Below are 19,461 nucleotides of genomic sequence, written 5' to 3'. Positions count from 1 at the left end.
GTTTCTCAACCCAGTCCTTGGGCATGCCCAGACAGTCCACATTTTTGTTCCTTCCCAGACCCCAGCACACCTGAACCAAGCAACCAAGAACAAACTAAACAATCAAGAACACCAAATACCTGACACAGCTGTGCCGGGAGCTGGGAGGGTTCCCGATGCCCGAGTTAAGATATACTGCTCTAACCAATCAGCCTAACGAGTTTCCTAAGGCAACAGGAAACTTGCCGCTTAATTAAAGCTTCCGCTTTGTTTTAATAAAGCCATTCAATTTAACAGAAAGACATTCAGTCGTTGACGCTTCCATCAGGAGCACAGCATGGCCAGGGTATGACAGCATGCGGTGCAGTGACCTACATCGTTCTGCAGATGGCAATAATTAACAGGCCATATAGAGGTCACCAGCCACCTGCCACATGGCTTGCCTACCCTCTCTGCTCTGATGTCTAAATAAAGTGATGATGTTTCATCTTTTACCACCTTGGTAATAAAACGCATTGATTACGGTGACCATTTAGCAGGGCCACATTCCAAACACGGCTCTCCGTTTTGCTCTAGCTATATGGCTGCCAGAGACCGACAGATCGGCCCACCTTGGGGAACCTCCAACGGAAGCCTTGACGGGACAGCATGATAGGCCAGGAGTGGCTTGATTCTGTCCCATCCAAAGAGTCATGTGCCGCTCCCCCAAACTTGATGTCGTGCTAACCACGCCACAAGCAATGCCTGTACTGGCCGCACACAAATACAACAAATACCAAGCGTTGATAGGCAAGGGTACTGGATCATAGGCAGGAGAAAATGGTGGAGGACATAGCAGGCAGGGTGTAGATAGACTACAGAAAATAAATCTCACTTTCAAAATCGAGGAAAAAGTTAGGTCCCTGCTCAAAGTCAGTGCAAGTCAGAACTTTAAGGAGGTTCCCCATGTTGAGACACCTGTCAAGAAAAGAGAGAATAGGATGAGTGTTTACATTTCACAACAAAACAGTCAACCTTTTAGCACAACGACAACAAGCATTGATAGCAGAGTTAATAGTTGGGTAAAATGCTGCATAGGACACCAGTGACGGCATTTCCGTGAAACAACAGCACAGTATATAGGGCTGCTGTTATGTAAGCCTTCATACCATGACCCAGTTGTGACTGAGGGGATATTAATGTTTCCTATGTTAGAAATTACTTTGACCCATTCATTCTTAGGGGTACAGAGTGAAGCATGCCAGTTTGGCAACAATGAGCTCCCTTTCAAACTTTCACATCTATGAAAATTGAAAATAGAATAACGATATTTATTGAGAAACATGGAATTAGTCCAGAAATTCTGAATACAGTATGTAGAGGCTTCTATACAGAAGTTATTGTGTATCAACCTTGGCAACCTTTGTGGAACCAAACTGGGTCCCCTGCGACTTCAAGTAGGTTATGTGGCTGGACGATCCATCCATACCAACTTGTCCTATGTAGGGTTCAGAGTCCAGAGCCTTTCCCAGAAAAAACAGGCCCAAGGCAGGGAATATTCCAGGATGGGGCACCAGCACATCATAGGGCACACACACCGCTCACACACATGGGCAATTTGGCAACTCCAATTCACCTTAGCAGGTTTTGGACTGTGGGGGGGACACCAGAGTACTCAAAGGAAAGCCCATGATGACATAAGGAGAACATGCAAACTCCACACACATGGAGCCCTGGTGGAGACTCGAACCCTGGAGGTATGAGGCAACAGTGCTAACCACCACACCACGGTGCCATCCCTGTGGCTGGAGGAGGGGAGGATCAGGGAAATGCAGTGTCCGCAAGTATAAACTATAACATCATTATTCATGATTATCCTGTTCATCCCTAATAACACTTCATTAGAGCTTCATTTAAAACTATCAGTTTATTATGAATGTTATTACAAACTAAAACGCCGAAAGACCTGAAATGACCTGGTCCCGACCCGGATTTGATAACAGGCCTGGGTCACTTCTCAGAACTCAAAAACTGTGACTGCAGGTGCTAATGGGCCATCAGCACTGGCCGTGGGGCGGGGCGGGGTGGGCTGGGGTGGGGGCGGGGTGGGCTGATGGGGTCCCTGTGGCCCATGACACCAGCCCCACAGAAGCCCCGCTATCTCACCCGCATGACACGGCCCCGCCCACCTGCCAACCGCTGCCCCCACTCCAGACTCAGTGTGGTTTCCTGGTTCAACAGATGTCCCCAACGTCTGAGCCCTTCTTGGCAGAACACACCCCCGGCCTAGCCCCCCCAACCCCCAGTGGGGGCCAGTTTTCGGGAATCCTCCTCAGTTTATTAAGAACTCTAACTGCGGGTGGCTTTCACAAACGGATTCCTCAAGATGATGAGCCGTTGATTACAGTGAGAAACATTGTTAAGCAATGGTCCTGTTTCATACCACATGCTTCTCACACTTTGGGGAAAACCACACCGTTCTCCCACCCTGCTCCTCCTTGCTTCAGAAACATCTTCAGGAAGCCTTCCCTATCACCACAGGATGAAATATGACTTTTCAACAAGCATTTGACCTTTCATCTGTGACTGACGGCCACATAATAAGGGCATCCAGGAACAAAAGGGGGAACCGTTCCCAGACAATCTTCCAACTAAATGTGCATGCTGGTATTGCTAGGACAACAGGGGCAGATGCAAACCTCTGTACGCGTTCATATCCCTCCTCCCTCTAGCTTTGTATCTCTTACACGGTTATTTCACATTCCTATGGATCTGTGACCATACCCTGAGGTACCGACTAACAAAAACACAAAACGTGAATGAACTCGTCGAAAGTTAAATATCAGCGGTCACTGGAAGGACCCATGGTTTCAGTGAGAAAGGTGCAGCAGAAAATCCTCAGTGGCTTTTCTAAGTTTACACTACAGACCTTTGGCAATAACAGGACCCGCGTTTTTCAGAACGGCGGCTGCTTTTCCCAGCACCCTCACAGCTGCTCTCCCACGGTGACCTACATAGCATGTCCGGTGTGACCCTGCCTTACGTGGCTGAAGGAGCAATGGCACCGGCAGAGCCGAAAGGAGGCCAGCAAGCAGCATGCTGGAGCACGACATGAATCTGGAGGCTGCCGCTCTACCCTCCAGCAATGCCCCAGAAATCTGTACAGATGTATAAAACTACAATGGACTATAGAACAACAACCTCAGATAAGCTATTTGAGTCTCTTTGACTCTACTTTATGTTACTTATAAATGCTATCTAGCTGGATTGCTGCTATTTTAATATGTAAGTGGTGGTTTATTTTTATTCCTGGTAAGTTATTAAGTACATCAAAATTCATACTAATACGTGATTATATTATAACCTCAAAATGGTAAGAAGCAATGATACATAGTACAGAGTGGGTCAAAATTTTAAGGGAACCATTTAGATTCCGTATTATCGACTCCCACTGTTTTCCAGTGTTAAGTAATATTATTTGCATATTTAAAAATGTTAGTGACTTCTGCGGCCGGCACAGTGGGGCAGTGGTTAGCACTGTTGCCTCACACCTGTGGTCCGGGGGTGAGTCTTCACCGTGGTTCCGTGTGTGTTGAGTTTGTGTGTTCTCTCCATGTTGTCGGTACTCTGGTTTAACCCCATAGTCTAAAACCATGCTGAGGTTAATTGGAGTTACCAAATTGCCTGGGGAGGTGAATGGGGTATGTGTGCCCTGCAATGGGTTGGTGCCCCATCCTGGGTTGTCCCCTGCCTTGTGCCCATAGGCTCCAGACCCCCCTGCTACCCTGAGTAGGACAGGCAGTTATAGGGTATGGATGGATAGTAATATCTGCTGTTCTTCACATGAATCTCAAAATATTTCAAATTATAGGCTGCCTCAATATATATAAAAATTCCACATTCAGCATTTGCAAAAAGACACCTGTGAAAAGATTTGGGCACTCGGTAAAAGAGCGAAAGATTAAACTTTATGAGCAATTACTGCCTATAGTAGAATTAGCTTCTCTGGCTGAATTTACATTCAACACCACCTCAGATAGTCCATCAGCGCAATATCAGCAGGCGCATAAACGACGGCGGTATAAAACCGGCCAGTGCAGGTAGAACGACGGGAATGTTGCAGGACGGGGGCCTGTCAACTTGTCCGTTGTTCAGGGGACTAGAAAGAAGCGACTTGAAAGGAATTATCCGGAAAAAGCAGGTGAGTGTGACGGTGGTCTGGCAATGAAGAAACCCAGCGACCATTAGGGTGTGAAAACTAAAAACAGCCCGGCGCAGGAGAAAATGCCTGTCATACCGAGAAACACCCGAAACTCCAGTGACAGGTGAGAGAATGAGAGGAAATAAATAGAAATGCTTTTTTACGGGCCGTGCTGCCATAAAGTCCAGGGGGCTGTGGGGGGGGGCTTATCAGCGCTTTGCCATCGCAGAGGAAACCTCATTACGCATCAGACGGCAAGCGACCAGCCTGGGAACCCTATTAGCTCAAAGGAAACAGCCACCTCCAGGTACTGAGGCTGCAAACTCCACCCATCTGGCCTGCTTTCCAGATGGCTATCAACCAAAGCCTCCCATGGACCAGCCAGCAGCAGATACACCGGCTCGTCAACAACGGAGGTTATAGGGACGACGGGGGACCGGAGCCACTAAATCTCTGTCAGGAAATAACTGAAGGAGGCAAAAGCGGCTCAATAATCATAATTCCACATGGCAAAGGCCAGTTATGTTCTGTTTTTTGCTTTTTTAATCCAAACTACTTATCATCCAGAGAGGTGCCCCAGCCTTGTGCGCTCAGCCCCCCCACACTTTAGAAATGCAAACCCCCAAACCTGGAGGTGTGAGGCTATAGTGCCGGCCACTGAATCATGATGCTGTCCATATACAATGTCAAAAAAGAGATTAAAATAAAATGTACAAAGACATAAAAATATAGGCATTGTCTCATGGGGGAAAAATAGTACATTACATAAATGGAGTAAACCTAGATTTAGCCCTGAAAAAAAAGCTTGATTGTGTTTTCCAGCCCAGCCCTCAGGGTGGCCTGCAATAGACTGAAGGCGGCCAGATTGAAGCTGAAGGCCTGCCTTTTGCTCAGGTGCTCCGCTGCCGCCATCCCATTGGCTGAGGAGCCTAGCAATGCACTCTCTCTCTGTATCCATGGATTTTTTTTATTTTAGAAAAGAGGCTGTTGTCATTGAAGACAGGCAGCCAATGAAAAATAAGCATTTCAGTTGAGAGTTCACACAGAAGGTAGACCAAGCAATGCATGAATAAATGAATGAGTGGTGCAACACGCCAAAAAAACACAAATTTAGAATAAGTGTAGAATAAGGGGCTTCTGAAAGTGTGTCATCTGCTCCTCAAATGTTCTGTAAAGTAAGGAGTGCGGAGACCTTGCAGTGACCCAAACACTGTCAAGAGACTCGCCCCCCACAAATACAGGCAACAACACGGACACCCATGGGTCAGAAGGCAAGTAGACACATGCTCCTGCCATGCCTCCACACCCAGCCAATGGGAACATGGACTGCATGAGCATGTGACCTGGGAGAATGGGGAGTTATAAATGAGGGGACAGGCCAGGATTGAGGGGGGGGGGCGTTAGTCAGGGACCGGCTATAAATCAGATGCCAGCAGCAGCAGACGCCCCTGGTAAGCCTGACCTAAATTCTCCCCGGTGAGGCGTCCGCTCACCCTGTCTGCCAGCGCTGGCTGACGGAAGCCCGATCAGACAGGCGGAAAGCAGGGCAGCTCTTTCGGGTCCCCACCGGCACGCACATCTTCACCCCCTGGCTGGCAAGCCTGGCGCATTTAGGAGTGAAACACGCTGAAGTTTAGGGCCGCTCCATTTCACCAAAGAACAAACATCAATAATTTGCATGCAACTTTTAAACTGATACATACAAACATCTACTACATTTTTACATATAAAAAAAATTGTGAACTTTCCAGCTCAGCATGCTAGTGCAATAATTGCAATGTTTTAATTACGATCATGAAAGAACTACATCTCTTTCGTTTTGTAAGTGCAACTGAGCTGACGGCGTGAAATACAGAACGAAGATGGTGAGAGCAGACTCACTGATGAATTACTTATATATAAATCATGACCTACGATGGGGAAAAACGCAGACTCAGCGTGATGTATCGATTTACATCAACCATTATCCGCATCCCCCTACTCTGGCAGCTGGAGAGTGCGGCGGCAAGTTAGAAGTGGTGTTTACAGGGGAGAGGGGCAATAATGCATGCTTTTGTTAATGTGTTCATATTGGCGTCCATTTCTGATTGAGCAGCTGTGTAAAACAGGGCAACACTTTCGTTCAATCATCAAGAATTATTAAGACTCATATCTTCAAACAAGGCATGGGAAATCAATGAATAAGCATTGCAAATGTAAAACACAAGCACTCGTCCAAATGACCATCCTGCGGGATCTGTAAGGACAAGCTACCAAGAACATAGCTACAGGCTAACAGAATGCTAACCGACTACCATCAACCAAATGCTGTCCACTCACAGTATAATTTTAACCAACTCGAATTACCAATTGCTGTCCACTCGCATCATAATTAAATTTCGCTCAGCAGTGAAATCTCAAACGTCACAAGCAGATCTTCAGCGGGATGAAGGTAAAACGGGAAGCGGGACAAATCTTACGAACCAGCATCCATTAGCCCGGCCTCATACTCTAGTCCTTTTTTGGCAGGGCAGCCATGACCGAATCCCCAGACGCTCTCGGGGAAACATTCCTGCCAGCGGCTGAGCTTCACCAGCAGTGATGAAATAAAACTAGGCTGTTCCTGAGGGCGTGGGGCTGCGGGAAGAGCCCGCTTGACGGTGGGCTTCACACCTCTCGCTTCAGGACCAAAGCTGGCTCATTCCTCCGAAGGGTAGCAGAGCCCGGCATGGCCCCAAACCCCAATGAAAAGAAATCAACACATCTACATTACTCATAATCCGCGGTTAGCCCGCTCACTGCCCATGGTCATCTTCTTATCTTGGTTCAGTTTTTTTTACAGTAAAAAATTAGGAATATGAAGCAAGACTTGCCTTCCATAGCACATTGGCACACACGTTGATTAGAAAATGATGAAATTTCCTAGGAGATACACTGCTGGTGTCAACAGACAGCAGTTAGGCCCTTGGCTACAGCACATGCACACACACACATGCACACACACACACACACACACACACACAAGAGACAGAGACAGCTGCCAGTGATATCATGCTGCCATGACCTTTCCAGGTATCTCCTTCACGAACTCTGAAGAGCCACACAAACCCCCAGCAGGCCCAGGGGTGGCATCAGCCCAGTGGGAGCCTGGGGCAGAACATTCCCATCTCAATTTGAGAACTGAATTTAGGAGACTGGATTAAGTACCAATTTACACCTTCTACATTTTGAGAATGCAACAGAGCCAGTTCCCTCCACTTAAGAATTAGCAATGTAAACAAAGATGGTTTAGTGTTTTTTCTGAACATTAATGCTGTATTTCACCATGTGCATCCAACAAGCCTTAAACATGAAGCCCCAGACACCAGGTAAAATAATGCATAATTAATAAATGTCATACACCCTTACATCAACATGCATTTGTATTTGGGACCAGGACCACCGGATGCAAGTCAGTTGGAGTGTATCTTGATATTGTAGCTGTCCATCACATCCACCTATATAGTGCCTATATGCATACTGTATGACGAGGTAGATATGGACAGTGGGTCATTATATGGCTGGCGGCGCTGCCCATTCTCCTGCATCTATTACACTAAGTCAGGGGTCACCAACATGGTGCCTGCGGGCACCAGGATACCCCCAAGGAGCACGAGTCGCCCGCGGGCCTGTTCTAAAAATAGCACAACTCACCAGTGAGAAGCGTCTAAAATTTCATTTTAACCTGTTGCTATTCTTCTTTAATCACATTTGCATTTATACAGATTTGAAAATTATAATATCTAAAAAAGAAAAGCATTAAAAACATGTCTATTATACATGAAGTTTAGCTGTTTATATATATTTCCTGCAAAATATTGTTTGAGTGCTGTGTCATTTTTGTTAGCCCCACAATGCGTGTCTTTGCACTTTGTCTTTATTTTGCACTATATGTTTGTATCTGGGCACTTTATGTACCTTGCCTTTTTATGAATACAGTATAACAAATCCTATACGGAGAAAAATTACACTCTGGGAGGAATAAGCAATTAGAAGAGTTAGAGCACCCTCTACAGGAGGTAATGAGACACACACCCAGAGGCTCCCCTATACATAGAATAGATTCAAGTTGTTTTTCCCCATATCCCCTGTGATACCTAGGATAGGCTACAGACTACCTATGTACTCAATAAACGATCAGCGTAGCTGGATGGATTGATTGGGCTGGTAAGTCATATATCTTCAAACAAGGCATGGGAAATCAATGAATAAGCATTGCAAATGTAAAACACAAACACTCGTCTAAATGACCATCCTGCAGGATCTGTAAGGACAAGCTACCAAGAACATAGCTACAGGCTAACAGAATGCTAGCTGGATGAAGTTAAAACGGGAAGCAGGACAAATCTTACAAACCAGCATCCGTTAGCACGGCCTCATACTCTAGTCCTTTTTTGGCAGGGCAGCCATGTCCGACTGCCCAGACGCTCTCGGGGAAACATTCCTGCCAGCGGCTGAGCTTCACCAGCAGCGATCAGCGTAGCTGGATGGATTGATTGGGCTGGTAACTAGTCGAGCAAAAAGGATGTTGTGTTCACAGACTGACTGAAACAAACCCTGTGACCCTAACCGAGACACACGGCTGAAATTGAAACCCAGGAACTACGCACCAGCGATTTGCATGCAAATCCCTTAAAAATCAATCCAGGCGTTCACACGATCAAGTAATTTACGGGCACCACGAATTGAGACTGGCAGACTGGCCAGCTACGAGCGACGACAACAGGCCATGCCTTCAGCTTGTGAACTCTGACCTCCACAGCTACAGAGGCATGTTTTGGGCGTGTCGTCCAGGCGAGCCTCCTGGTGGGGAAAACACCCCATGCTGTGTCGGCACGTTTGGCTTGATGACAAGAAACATATATTGAATCACTGACAGACACACACACACACACACACACACACACACATATACAGCTGTTCAATTAAAAGGACAAACCTTGAAAGCACTCAGCAAATCAGGGTCCAGCATCACTAAAGAGGCAGAGACATCCCCAGACCAGCAAGAAGCCACTCGGCAAACAGGACCTACAGGGCTGTCTGTCGGTCTGCAGGCGGGCTCTCTGAGGGGGTCTGCACTGCCACAACTCATATTTAGTGAGGAACAAACCCCTCGATTTGGGAAGGAATCTCTAAACATTGTCGCATACAAAACAATTGTGACCCAACAGTTGAAACACCAGGGAAAGCAAAGTTCTTTTCGAAATGGGCCTTAATGTCTCTCAACATATAGCTGGAGACAGGTCAAAAGCTAAGCCAAGCCTGCCCTCTAGTGGCAAATCAGTATATATGTACTAAAAACGTTTCATACAAGTGAAGGCCCATTTAGTTCTATGACAGAATTCCTCCTTTTTCATATGCAATCACATATAAATCACATTTACATAACTGCATGTACACGATGTTCTTATGCACCGGTTCTAATACAGGTCACTATCTAATGGAAATATGTTGAGCGGGTCATTATAAACAAACATTCAGAAAGGTTTACTTAATCACGGCAAATATGACAGCAGTGCATGACATCAGCAGGTAAAGAGTGTGCAGCATGTCGTCACCGTTAGATAAACAAACGGCAGCGGCTGCAGGACGCCGCGGGCCATCTGCCGCTCTACTTTTATGAGCATCGCTCTGCTCGCTGTATGGGATCAGTAACACCTGGGCAGGCAGAGGAATGTCACCAAAGGACTCTTTAAGCAAAGCCCTTTACTCTAATCACCCCAGGAACTCTCTGACCACACTATCTCTTTGGATAAAAGTGGATGCTCTGAAAATTAGATTGTTTTACATTTATTTAGCAGAAAGTTAAAGGAAGATGTACGGTGATTTACTTCTACAGTTTTCAGTGGGATGGTTTGGACAGGATGACTACATTTTGAGAGGTGGGGCCAATTTCAAAGCAGTGTCACCCTCGCACAAAAGCCCTGAGATTGTGTAAGGAGACCTGCAGGGGAAACTTCAAACCATGGACAGGTAGAGCTGCACATCTGTATGGAAAGTTCAGGTCCAGAAAATACAAATCCAGACCAAGCTTTTGTTTCATCTAACCAGTTCGGTAAAAATTTCACAGTCACAGAGTATTGAACTGGTTGGTTGAAACAAAACCTTTGTCTGGATTTGTACTTTCTGGACCTGAATTTTCTACCTTTGCCTACAGTGTTCTGCACTGACAGCCAGTATCTAACTGCAAATTCATGAAATGTGTATGCAAGAAACCATGGAAAGGCAGAGAAGCGTCACTGCAGAGCAAGCAGACGAGGTCCTGTTCACTGCTGCTGGGCAATTTATTGGCCGAATCCCAAACAATAACAAGAATAAATCAAAAAGAGTAACCGGGAAAAATAATAAATGAATTCTGCAGCTGAACTGTGTCAAAACTCAAGATCACCATGACTCTCATGACGACATCATTGTCCTCGCACAAATATTTCCTTCACTACCCATTTGAACCATATTTCCAAAGCCTCTTTCTATTCTAAAAATAACTTCAATGACAGACAAAGAAAAACACATTGTAAACATAATTCAGATAATCACTCAGACAGGAAAACTGAATTTTCTCTGAAAATGGCCAAGTGATTTAGGGGTTTTTCAATAAAAAAAAAAAAAAACTCAGAGCAGAGCTACTGTTTTGCAAGCAATACATTTCCATGCTTCATTTTAAAACGTTTGTTTTGAAAAATGGTTTGATATTTAAAAAAATGTTTTTTTAAGTTTAAAGATTCACCAATAGGCGGCAGCATTGGCTGATTATATCACACATGGAGATATAATTAACTTCTCCTTACCTTCCTCTTTTAATTACAAGGAGTATCCAGTTCTCAGCGAGATATTCCACTACACACCGGAGAAACTGAGGCCATGGGCATCAATGCGCTTTATTTAACTAAAGAGTTGGTGTCCAGAGGCAAGCTAACGAAGCGGGTTTGCACGCCCTGGAGAGCTGCCCGACTTCAGTCCAGGGTAGAATGACACCCAGGACAGCCTGGAGGTGCATGAATACCGACGAGTCAGGGAACATTCAGAGACGTGGGGGCAATGAGGTCAGAACACCAACCAGATATACAGTGATATAGATCTAATAACGGGCTGCCCAAACTGACCTTCATCACAGAACCACCACTGTAAATAGCTGGGATACAGAATGCACCGGAAGAAGTCTGAGGATCTGAAGACCGGTCATTTGAAACAGTTGTAAAGGGGCAGAAAATTTCCGGAAACTTTCCAGAAACTTTCCATTCCATGGAAAGATAAGTTGGGGAATTTTTAAAATTTTCCAAGTTGGAAACTGTCCAGGGGAATTAACGTGAATATATGGGAATTAATGGGATAAGTCCCAGAATATTGCAACTCCCCTTATTATCAATATGGAGGAAGAGAAGGAGGAAGAGAAGAATATGGAGATGTAGAAGAAGGAGAACAAGAAGAGGAACAAGAGGGATGTCCATTGTCCAAGTATTAATATCTGCACACACTGAAGATTCACATTAATATCTGCTCACATTGAAGATTCACATTAATATCTGCTCACATTGAAGATTCACATTAATATCTGCTCACATTGAAGATTCACATTAATATCTGCTCACATTGAAGATTCACAGTGCAAGCTGCCACTGGACAGATGCCACAATATGCCGATTCACTCCTGTGGGGAACTTCTGCTGTGTCACTCAGATGAAATTCTACCCATGCATAATGTGTAACCTGAGTCTCCGGATCCCAAAGCATGCACTGGAGGCATAATTTAAATAACTCAACGGGAAACATAGCAAAGCAGCCACTGCAGTCCTGTCAGTAATCATGTCTGCGTTAGTGAGGTTTTTACGGGCCTGTCTCACACCTCAATGTGCTGTTTATGTATATCAGCACTGTGTCCTCGCAGAACACGGGGGGGGGGGGACCTTGGGGGCTAGCCTCTCAGCCATGGCTCTATTAATGTTTTTCATTGAATTATCCAAAATGGCAGCCATCATCACTTGCCAAACAGCTGACAGCAGTATATTCATTTTAAATACAGTAAAAACATCATGTAAACCCAATGCCAGGCAGAGAAGAACCCCCCCCCCCTCCCACCGCCCCCACTGTGGGTCTGAGTCCCCCAGAGGTTTCCTGTCCCCTCCTCTTCTCCATGCCTCCATGACTTGAGTTTGACTCTCTGGGGGCTTCTTGCCTGGCATTCTGGAAGGTTCTTTGTGGCAGTGCTCCTTGTTAAAAGCACTATACGAATAATGAGACTGATTTAAACTTATGGAAATTACCAGACAGTTGACACGGGTGTACAGCACACGGGGGGGGGATTGGTCTGTGTCCCACTGCAGGTAATCAGTCTTTGTGAAGACTGACAGGCCACACACTGATATATCACCACTACCGTTAATTTATTAACGACTGACGCTTTAAACCTCAGCACCTCATCCTACTCACACGTTATTGTGTGTTGTATGTATATTGTACATATTTTATGCATGTATCTGTTACAAGGCCCTTAACCCAAATTGCTCCAGGGATTAGCACTCCCAGCCTTCTCAATTGTATCGTTTCTCACGTTGGATAAAAGCATCTGTTAAATAAGTAAATGTAAGTAAATAATGTAATTGTAACTGAAGTTGTAAAGTTGTCCATAGGTGTGAATGGTGTGTGTGCCCTGTAATGGGTTGGCGCCCCCTCCTGGCATATTCCGTGCCTTGCGCCTGTAGCTTCCATGATAGGCCCCCATGACCTTGCGTAGGACAAGCGAGCTCAGACAATGGATGTTATTCATCGTCATATTCTGTTATTTGCTATTAAGTTTTTAGAAATAAATAATAGGAGGTAGCACGTATTTCACTGCATTTCTTCTTTCAGCTGTACAAATGGCAAAGCTTTTGGATCCATTTGCAGTACTGACGGTACTGCATGCGGCAATCAGCTGGGGAATTCTGGGTGAGTGAAGCCTTTAGACCGGGGGGGACACAGAAGGTGAGATGACAGATTCAGACCACGTCTTACAGCCGGGGAAATGGGGATGTCACAGACATCGATACCTTTAACACCAGTATGTCAGACTGCATCCGCAGGCTTAGCAGTGCGGACTCCTTCTGAACGCTACCACTGCGTGCGCTGAGTCACAGCACGTCTGTGGGGACTGCAGCCGGACAGCTGGCTAACCGGACGGCGCAGATCAGTTACAGGGCTATTTTATTACATGGAGATGACAGAATTAGGAAGGAGAAGAGGATCGGGCCAGGAGAGAGCTTGTCAGGAGAACCTGGTGAAGTATGGCGTTTAAACACCATCCCTGGGTCTCACATGTGTCATGATGAAAAAGATACTAACATTCAAAACACCACATTTGCTTGGCAGATGTTCTTATCCAAAGCAACATACATTTTTCAGAAAGCAGGCTCAGTCCCTGGAGAATCTGGGATTTAAACCAGCAATATTTCGATCATGGACACAGTGGCCTAAGCCACAGTCATACAGTGCCTCCCAAAACCTGCTGTGCCTCGATAAAGCATAATGGGTGAAAAATTCAATAAGTAGCCATGGTTTTCTGCAAGGACCTTCCCAGCCGGCCTCTTCAGAGATGGGCGACTTATAAGCTTACACTGTAACTGGAAGCAAATCCTGCAGTGCATGTAGTAACTGATCAATAAGAAGCCGGTCTATGGCAGAAATGAGGCACAGCCGGTAGGACACACTGACAACCGAAAGAAGGGTAGTTCGCAATACAGGGCGACTCATTACCCCCAATGAATAATCGCAGATGTCGCTTAGGAATGTAACATCGTGAGTATGGCTACGATCTGCCAGCTTACACAGACCTGCCAGGGGAACTGGCTCACTGGTGGACTGATTATGGCCACAGTTCACACCCCGCTTTTATTAAACAGGCCCATTCTCTCTGTATTCTATGTCCACATGCCTGGGGGGGGTGTGGGGCAGCCAATCAACCTTGGAGCCCCCAAAGGTTTATCCCCCCCCCCTCCCTAATCGGGATTATTTGGTTTCACTCCCCTGTCGATTTCACTGTTTTCCCCTTTTTCCAGGTTTCATGCCCCAGTCTGTATAAATTAGAAATATTACGAAACCCTCCTGTTGTGCCTTGGAGCGACTCAGTTGTAAAAATGGCTATAAAAATACATGACACTGCATTTCAGTATCATTTCAGCTGGTATACCAAAAAAATATATCTGAGCTCATTCTGTAGTGACAGGTCACAGGAAAGAAAAAATAAATAAATAAAAATAACATGCCTCTGGTTTGGTTTCAGCTCCAGAACAGCTTGGAACGAGTAAAAATGTCAAGAGCATGAGAACAGCCTGTGCGCTGACAGACAAGGGACCGTTAAACCATTTCCTTATTCTTTAGATTGCCTACTGGCCAGCCGACAATGAGGAAGACCACAGAAACTAAACAAACTGTTCGATATGAAAAACGTCCACACAATAACAACTGTGCCCTATAACGATAACCAGACTGCTCTAGTTGAATACAGTTACGCCTGTAAAAATACAAGATGGCCACTTAACACGGTCATGGACAAACATCCATATTCTCATGCTTTGCATTTACCCGATGGCTCATAAAATTGGTACCGTTGACGAAGACGGAAGGGAGACTTAACTGCGGCGGCTCCATTCTTAGCGTGAGGCTGAGGTGTACAGAGATAATGATCGACTGGCCTGCTACTGCAGGAAAACAACTGAAAGCTGAAAAAGAATTAAAACAGCATTTTCTGACATATTAAATACTTTATGCCAAGCTGTACCATGGGCACGTGGGATGGCATCCGAGAATATTACCTGCATGATATTTCTGGCCCACATTTGCTTCAAATTCATTTTGGATTTCAAATCTCTGATACTAATAACACAGTTTACAGGACATTCAAACGGCAGACCACAGTGTCCAGTATATTAATTCCGAAAATAAACCTTGGCATTAATTCACCAAGGTCTGATTATACAGGATTGCCTAAACGCTGTATGGTATGTGTTTCTATTAGCTGCAGATTACAAAGCACAGAATGAAAATACAGTGTTGATCTTATAGCCGACTGTTTCCTATCGTGACGCCCAATCTTTTGTACACGTGGTCTTAAACGCCACTGTGGGTTTCTAACATCCATCAGAGTGTCATCAGCTGGTATGTCTGGATCTACACTGACCACAACTGGAGACATGTTTCCAGAAAAGGAACAGAGGAAATTCCACTAAAATCTTCACTACTGATGCAATATGACACTTGCGACACCGGACATGCTCAAAAAATAATTTTGCATAACAACAGAAATGCAGAGTCAAGATTCTATGTTTTGTAGGACAAGGGTTCTCAACAAATCATGTGACCTATACATTTTCCATAAATTTGGAATGAAATGGAAATGAAAACATTATTAGTTTTACTAATTTGTTATGAAACCCAGCTGAGATTCTTCCGTTTATCAGCGGAAACCCGGGTGTCATTTATCGTCAGAAACGCTACAGCCACCCCCCAGCCCTCTGTATCCTGTGGTGCAAATATGTATTTTTTATATAGCACCTCCCTAGAACAAATGTCACAAAGTGCTTCATCAGAAATAAACTAAACATATTCAAACATCTACAGCCTGCCTGTCTGTACACAGGCTGTAATTTTTCAGGCACTGTTTAAAAGACACCCTGCCAGCTGACCTAATGTCCATTTGTAGACTGTTCCTCAGCCATGGGGCAACAACCGCATAAGCTCCGGCGCCCCCTTCAACAACGAAACAACCCCGATCAGAGACCCGAGTGTCCCATTTGCTGAGCGTGGGGTCAAAAGGTCACAGGTAAGTGGACACCTCCTTCTTAAGAGCCTTATACAGTAAGTAAATACAAGAATCTTAAAATCTATCCCATACTTTACTGGGAGTCAGTGCAGAGAAGCCAGAACAGGAGAAATGCATACTCTATAGCTGGTTCTGCCCAACTGAAGTGTTTTTGAAGCGGAGTTTGAGAGGCAGGTGAATAGCGAATCACAGTAGTCTATACAAGATAAAAACATGACTTATAGGCTCAAGAGAAGAATGAAGAAATGTGCCTTACCTAGATGTTTCTAAGCCAAAAAACTGGAGCGGGACAGCGATTCCACATGTTTCTCGAGATTTAAGTGTTTTTTGAAGAGAACAGCCAGGTTTTTAGAGGTGGACTTAATAAAATTAGCAAAGGGGCAGGGACAGAGGAGCAGCTTAGAGCTCACAATCTGGGCCAAGAAGGAGGACCTCGGTCTTGTTACAGTGTAACTGCACAAGGTTGTTCTCCAACCACTTCTTGACATCAGCTAGGCAGTCATGCAAGGCAGCCATTTTGTCAAGTTGATTGGGAGCGAGAGACACATACAGCTGGTGACCTCTAAGAATTGTCCTGCTGCCACTTTTTCTGTAACTTTGGATATAAATGGAAGTTGCAATTTTCTGGGAGGGGAGGGATATCAGGTGTAGAGTTTTTAAGGAGAGGTTGAACTATAGCTCTTCTGAAATAAGCCGACAATTTATAATGTGTCATTAGAATCTTGAAAAATGACCTTGAACGGGGGAGGGATCCGCAATTACAGTGTAAGCAAAGAAGCAGCATTACTGAAGACGATGGAGGCACAATCTGCTGGCTGGTCCCTGATGCATTAAAGAAGATTTCAGGCCTGGTGCTTGAATATCCTTCTCTAAGTCCAAACACACGACATGCAAATAAATCATTACCCACGAGTGACTGTTGTGACTTAATAACATTGATGCATTGCAACATAAATCACGTTAAACTGTGTTCGTTTACAGAGTTTTATTTAAGTAGTAAGCTATCCCACAGAGCATGACAAGCCGAAAAAGATGCTGCGACCTCGTACAGCTGCATATATGATAGGAACAGAAGGATAGACAGTGTGACCTTAGGTTCATGGCTGCTGAGGCGAGTCGCATCAGGAAATGAGAAGGAGCGACGTCTCAATTACTCGAGGCTAGCTCAAATAATGCAAAATAAACAAAAGGAGGAAAAAAAAAAACAGAGCTTGTGCTGAAACTCCCCTGCAGCAAATGCGACGCAAGCTTTTTTTCCCCCGACAGCTACAAATAATGAAAGCAGGAAACCCTTTCATTGTTTAGCGTCGCGAGACGGCAGCCTTACCGCGCATTTCTGTCAGCTAGAGGCAAGCAGAAAGATGGATGGAGCTGATAAGAGACATTGTTTTGATGTCGCACTGGAGCAAGGATTATGTGAGGATTACAAGTATTTTTAAGAGTAAGACTTCGCTCCCTTGCCGGTTCTACAGGCATTGAACGTCCCCGCAGCGGAATGGCTGGCTGTGCCAAGCTCGACTGGCCAGTAAAAGAGTCTTAGAAAATTAAGACTGACGACTTTTTTCTAGCCTTCCTTCCAGCCAAGGAGCTACTGCTTCATTCTGCTGAGATTATTATAAAAAAAAATAAAAACACAGCATTACATGAGTGTCTATAAGGAAAATATTACAATTAATTCTCTGGAAATACTATGACAGCATTACAACATAAGCTGCAAATGTAAAGACATAAAATTAAATTGAACACCTTTAACTGTAATAGTTTGGCATATAAACAGCAAGCATGAGGCAGACCGTCAGCTTGTCACCAGCCCAGCAAACCCTAAATCACACCACCCCCATGCTGCTTTCTGCCTCTCACACTCCTTCCTTCCCAACTCTCGTAATTTATACTCAGCTGTCAAGAGGTGTCCAAATCTCCCCATTCGGAGTCATTGCGCTTTTTTTGCACTCCTTCTCCAAACCAGTTTCTGTTGAGCCCTTTGCGACACAGCACTGGTAAACACATGCTAGAAGAAATCTAATTTAATTTGACAAACTATAATAATGCATATTGTTCTTAGGATTTACTCGCATGACAGTTGGAAGAACCTGGACAGACATTTAAATCTATTTATTTAGTGGATGCTTTCATCCAAAGCGTCGTACAAGCGAAGATCATACAGGAGGGTCAGTCTCTGGAGCAACCAGGGGTTCATGGTCTTGCTCAAGGGTCCTACGGTGACACCACTGTACCAGCCACAGATGTTAAGCATTATGCTGTTACTCTGCCATCTCCCACTCTGGAAAGACAATATCAGCTGCGAGATGAACAACATTTACCAGCAGGTGAGATCTCCGGGCTGGGGGATGCGGGCACCAGGAGATGTCCGAGGTCTGTCTGGGATTTGTCACAAAAGGAAACCAAGACACCTGCGAAGAAAAACAAAGGGGGGGGGATTATGTGGGCTTATTAATGTGACCATCTTTATTTAGACATTTAGGTTTAGAAATGAGTCATTTGAATCTATCATAATCCAACTTTTGACTTCTGCATACCCAGGAAGTGTTAGAATCCAATGGCACAAACTCAGCACTTATAGAGAACCAGGAAGCTCGATGAGAACCAACATTGTACTGAAAAGTACACTACAGTGTCACCTGATCAAAAGATTAAAACCTGATCTCTGCATGTTATTATGGCATCTACTGCATCAGGAATCATTATCCATATCAGTTTATGCTTTTACTGGATATATGAAGAATATATTTAACAGGACATACTGCCACAAATTCTGATTTACATTTATTTATCTATCAGACACTTTTATCTGAAGCAAGATACAACTGAGAAAGCAAGGTCAGTCAGTCCCTGGAGCAATTGGGGTTAAAAGTCTTGCTTAAGGCCTCAACAATGACATCACTCTGCCGAACATGGAATTTGAGCCATCAGTCTTTCAACCAATCAAAAGCACAGCATCCGAACCTGGTGAGCGACACACCAGTGCATTGTGTACATCTGTACTGATAGCTCAGAGTTCATAGTAAATAGCAAAAAGGCAGCAAAATTAACAAGGTCAAATAACTAAATTAGCTATGAAAAATGAAAGGTCAGTCCAAGGTTAAGATTTGTAAATGTTAGCCTAGCAGGACTCCGGTGAAAAAAAAAGTCATCTCCTTTTTCTAGCGATTTAATAATGCAGCAACAATTTACGGATATGATCCAAACCACTGCTGGACCGAGCTGCTCTCTCATGTACAATTTCCTTCCGCTTCGTTTGTTTGAGGCGGCCAGCTGTCAGTCAGAAAATATGAGGCCTACTCAGCAATATATATGAGCTGTCTGTGAGATGCCGCAAATCACCACCAGGCATGCGATCTGTTGATTCGGATTCCCCATCTCTAACAACTTCCATCTTCCATATGGTGCCTCACAGTGCATTTCCTCTATCATAGCAATAATTAAAAAATCACGAATAGGCAAATCTTTGCAGCAGTCAATCAGTATATTA

At 44.7% G+C, this 19,461-nt stretch overlaps 1 protein-coding gene across 7 annotated transcripts in view; it reads right to left on the bottom strand.

Moving 5' to 3' along the window:
- Positions 1-19,461, bottom strand: part of fam49bb (family with sequence similarity 49 member Bb) — a 56,913-nt gene that overhangs the window by 13,560 nt on the left and 23,892 nt on the right. For 4 of the 7 annotated variants that reach the window (XM_023807428.2, XM_023807429.2, XM_023807427.2 and 1 more), the window contains 3 exons: positions 18,293-18,382; positions 5,653-5,760; positions 854-936 (listed from right to left, as the gene is read on the bottom strand). In XM_023807428.2, coding sequence (XP_023663196.1) covers positions 854-936; positions 5,653-5,738 — 169 coding nt within the window. In that variant the 5' untranslated portion in view covers positions 5,739-5,760; positions 18,293-18,382. Of the gene's footprint in view, positions 1-853; positions 937-5,652; positions 5,761-16,227; positions 16,317-18,292; positions 18,383-19,461 lie in introns of those variants that run through there. The other 3 variants (XM_023807431.2, XM_023807430.2, XM_023807432.2) reach the window with 2 other exon arrangements.

Source organism: Paramormyrops kingsleyae, chromosome 1 (assembly GCF_048594095.1).
Source record: "Paramormyrops kingsleyae isolate MSU_618 chromosome 1, PKINGS_0.4, whole genome shotgun sequence".
Lineage (NCBI taxonomy): Eukaryota > Metazoa > Chordata > Actinopteri > Osteoglossiformes > Mormyridae > Paramormyrops > Paramormyrops kingsleyae.
This window is presented reverse-complemented; position numbering and strand designations above follow the sequence as displayed.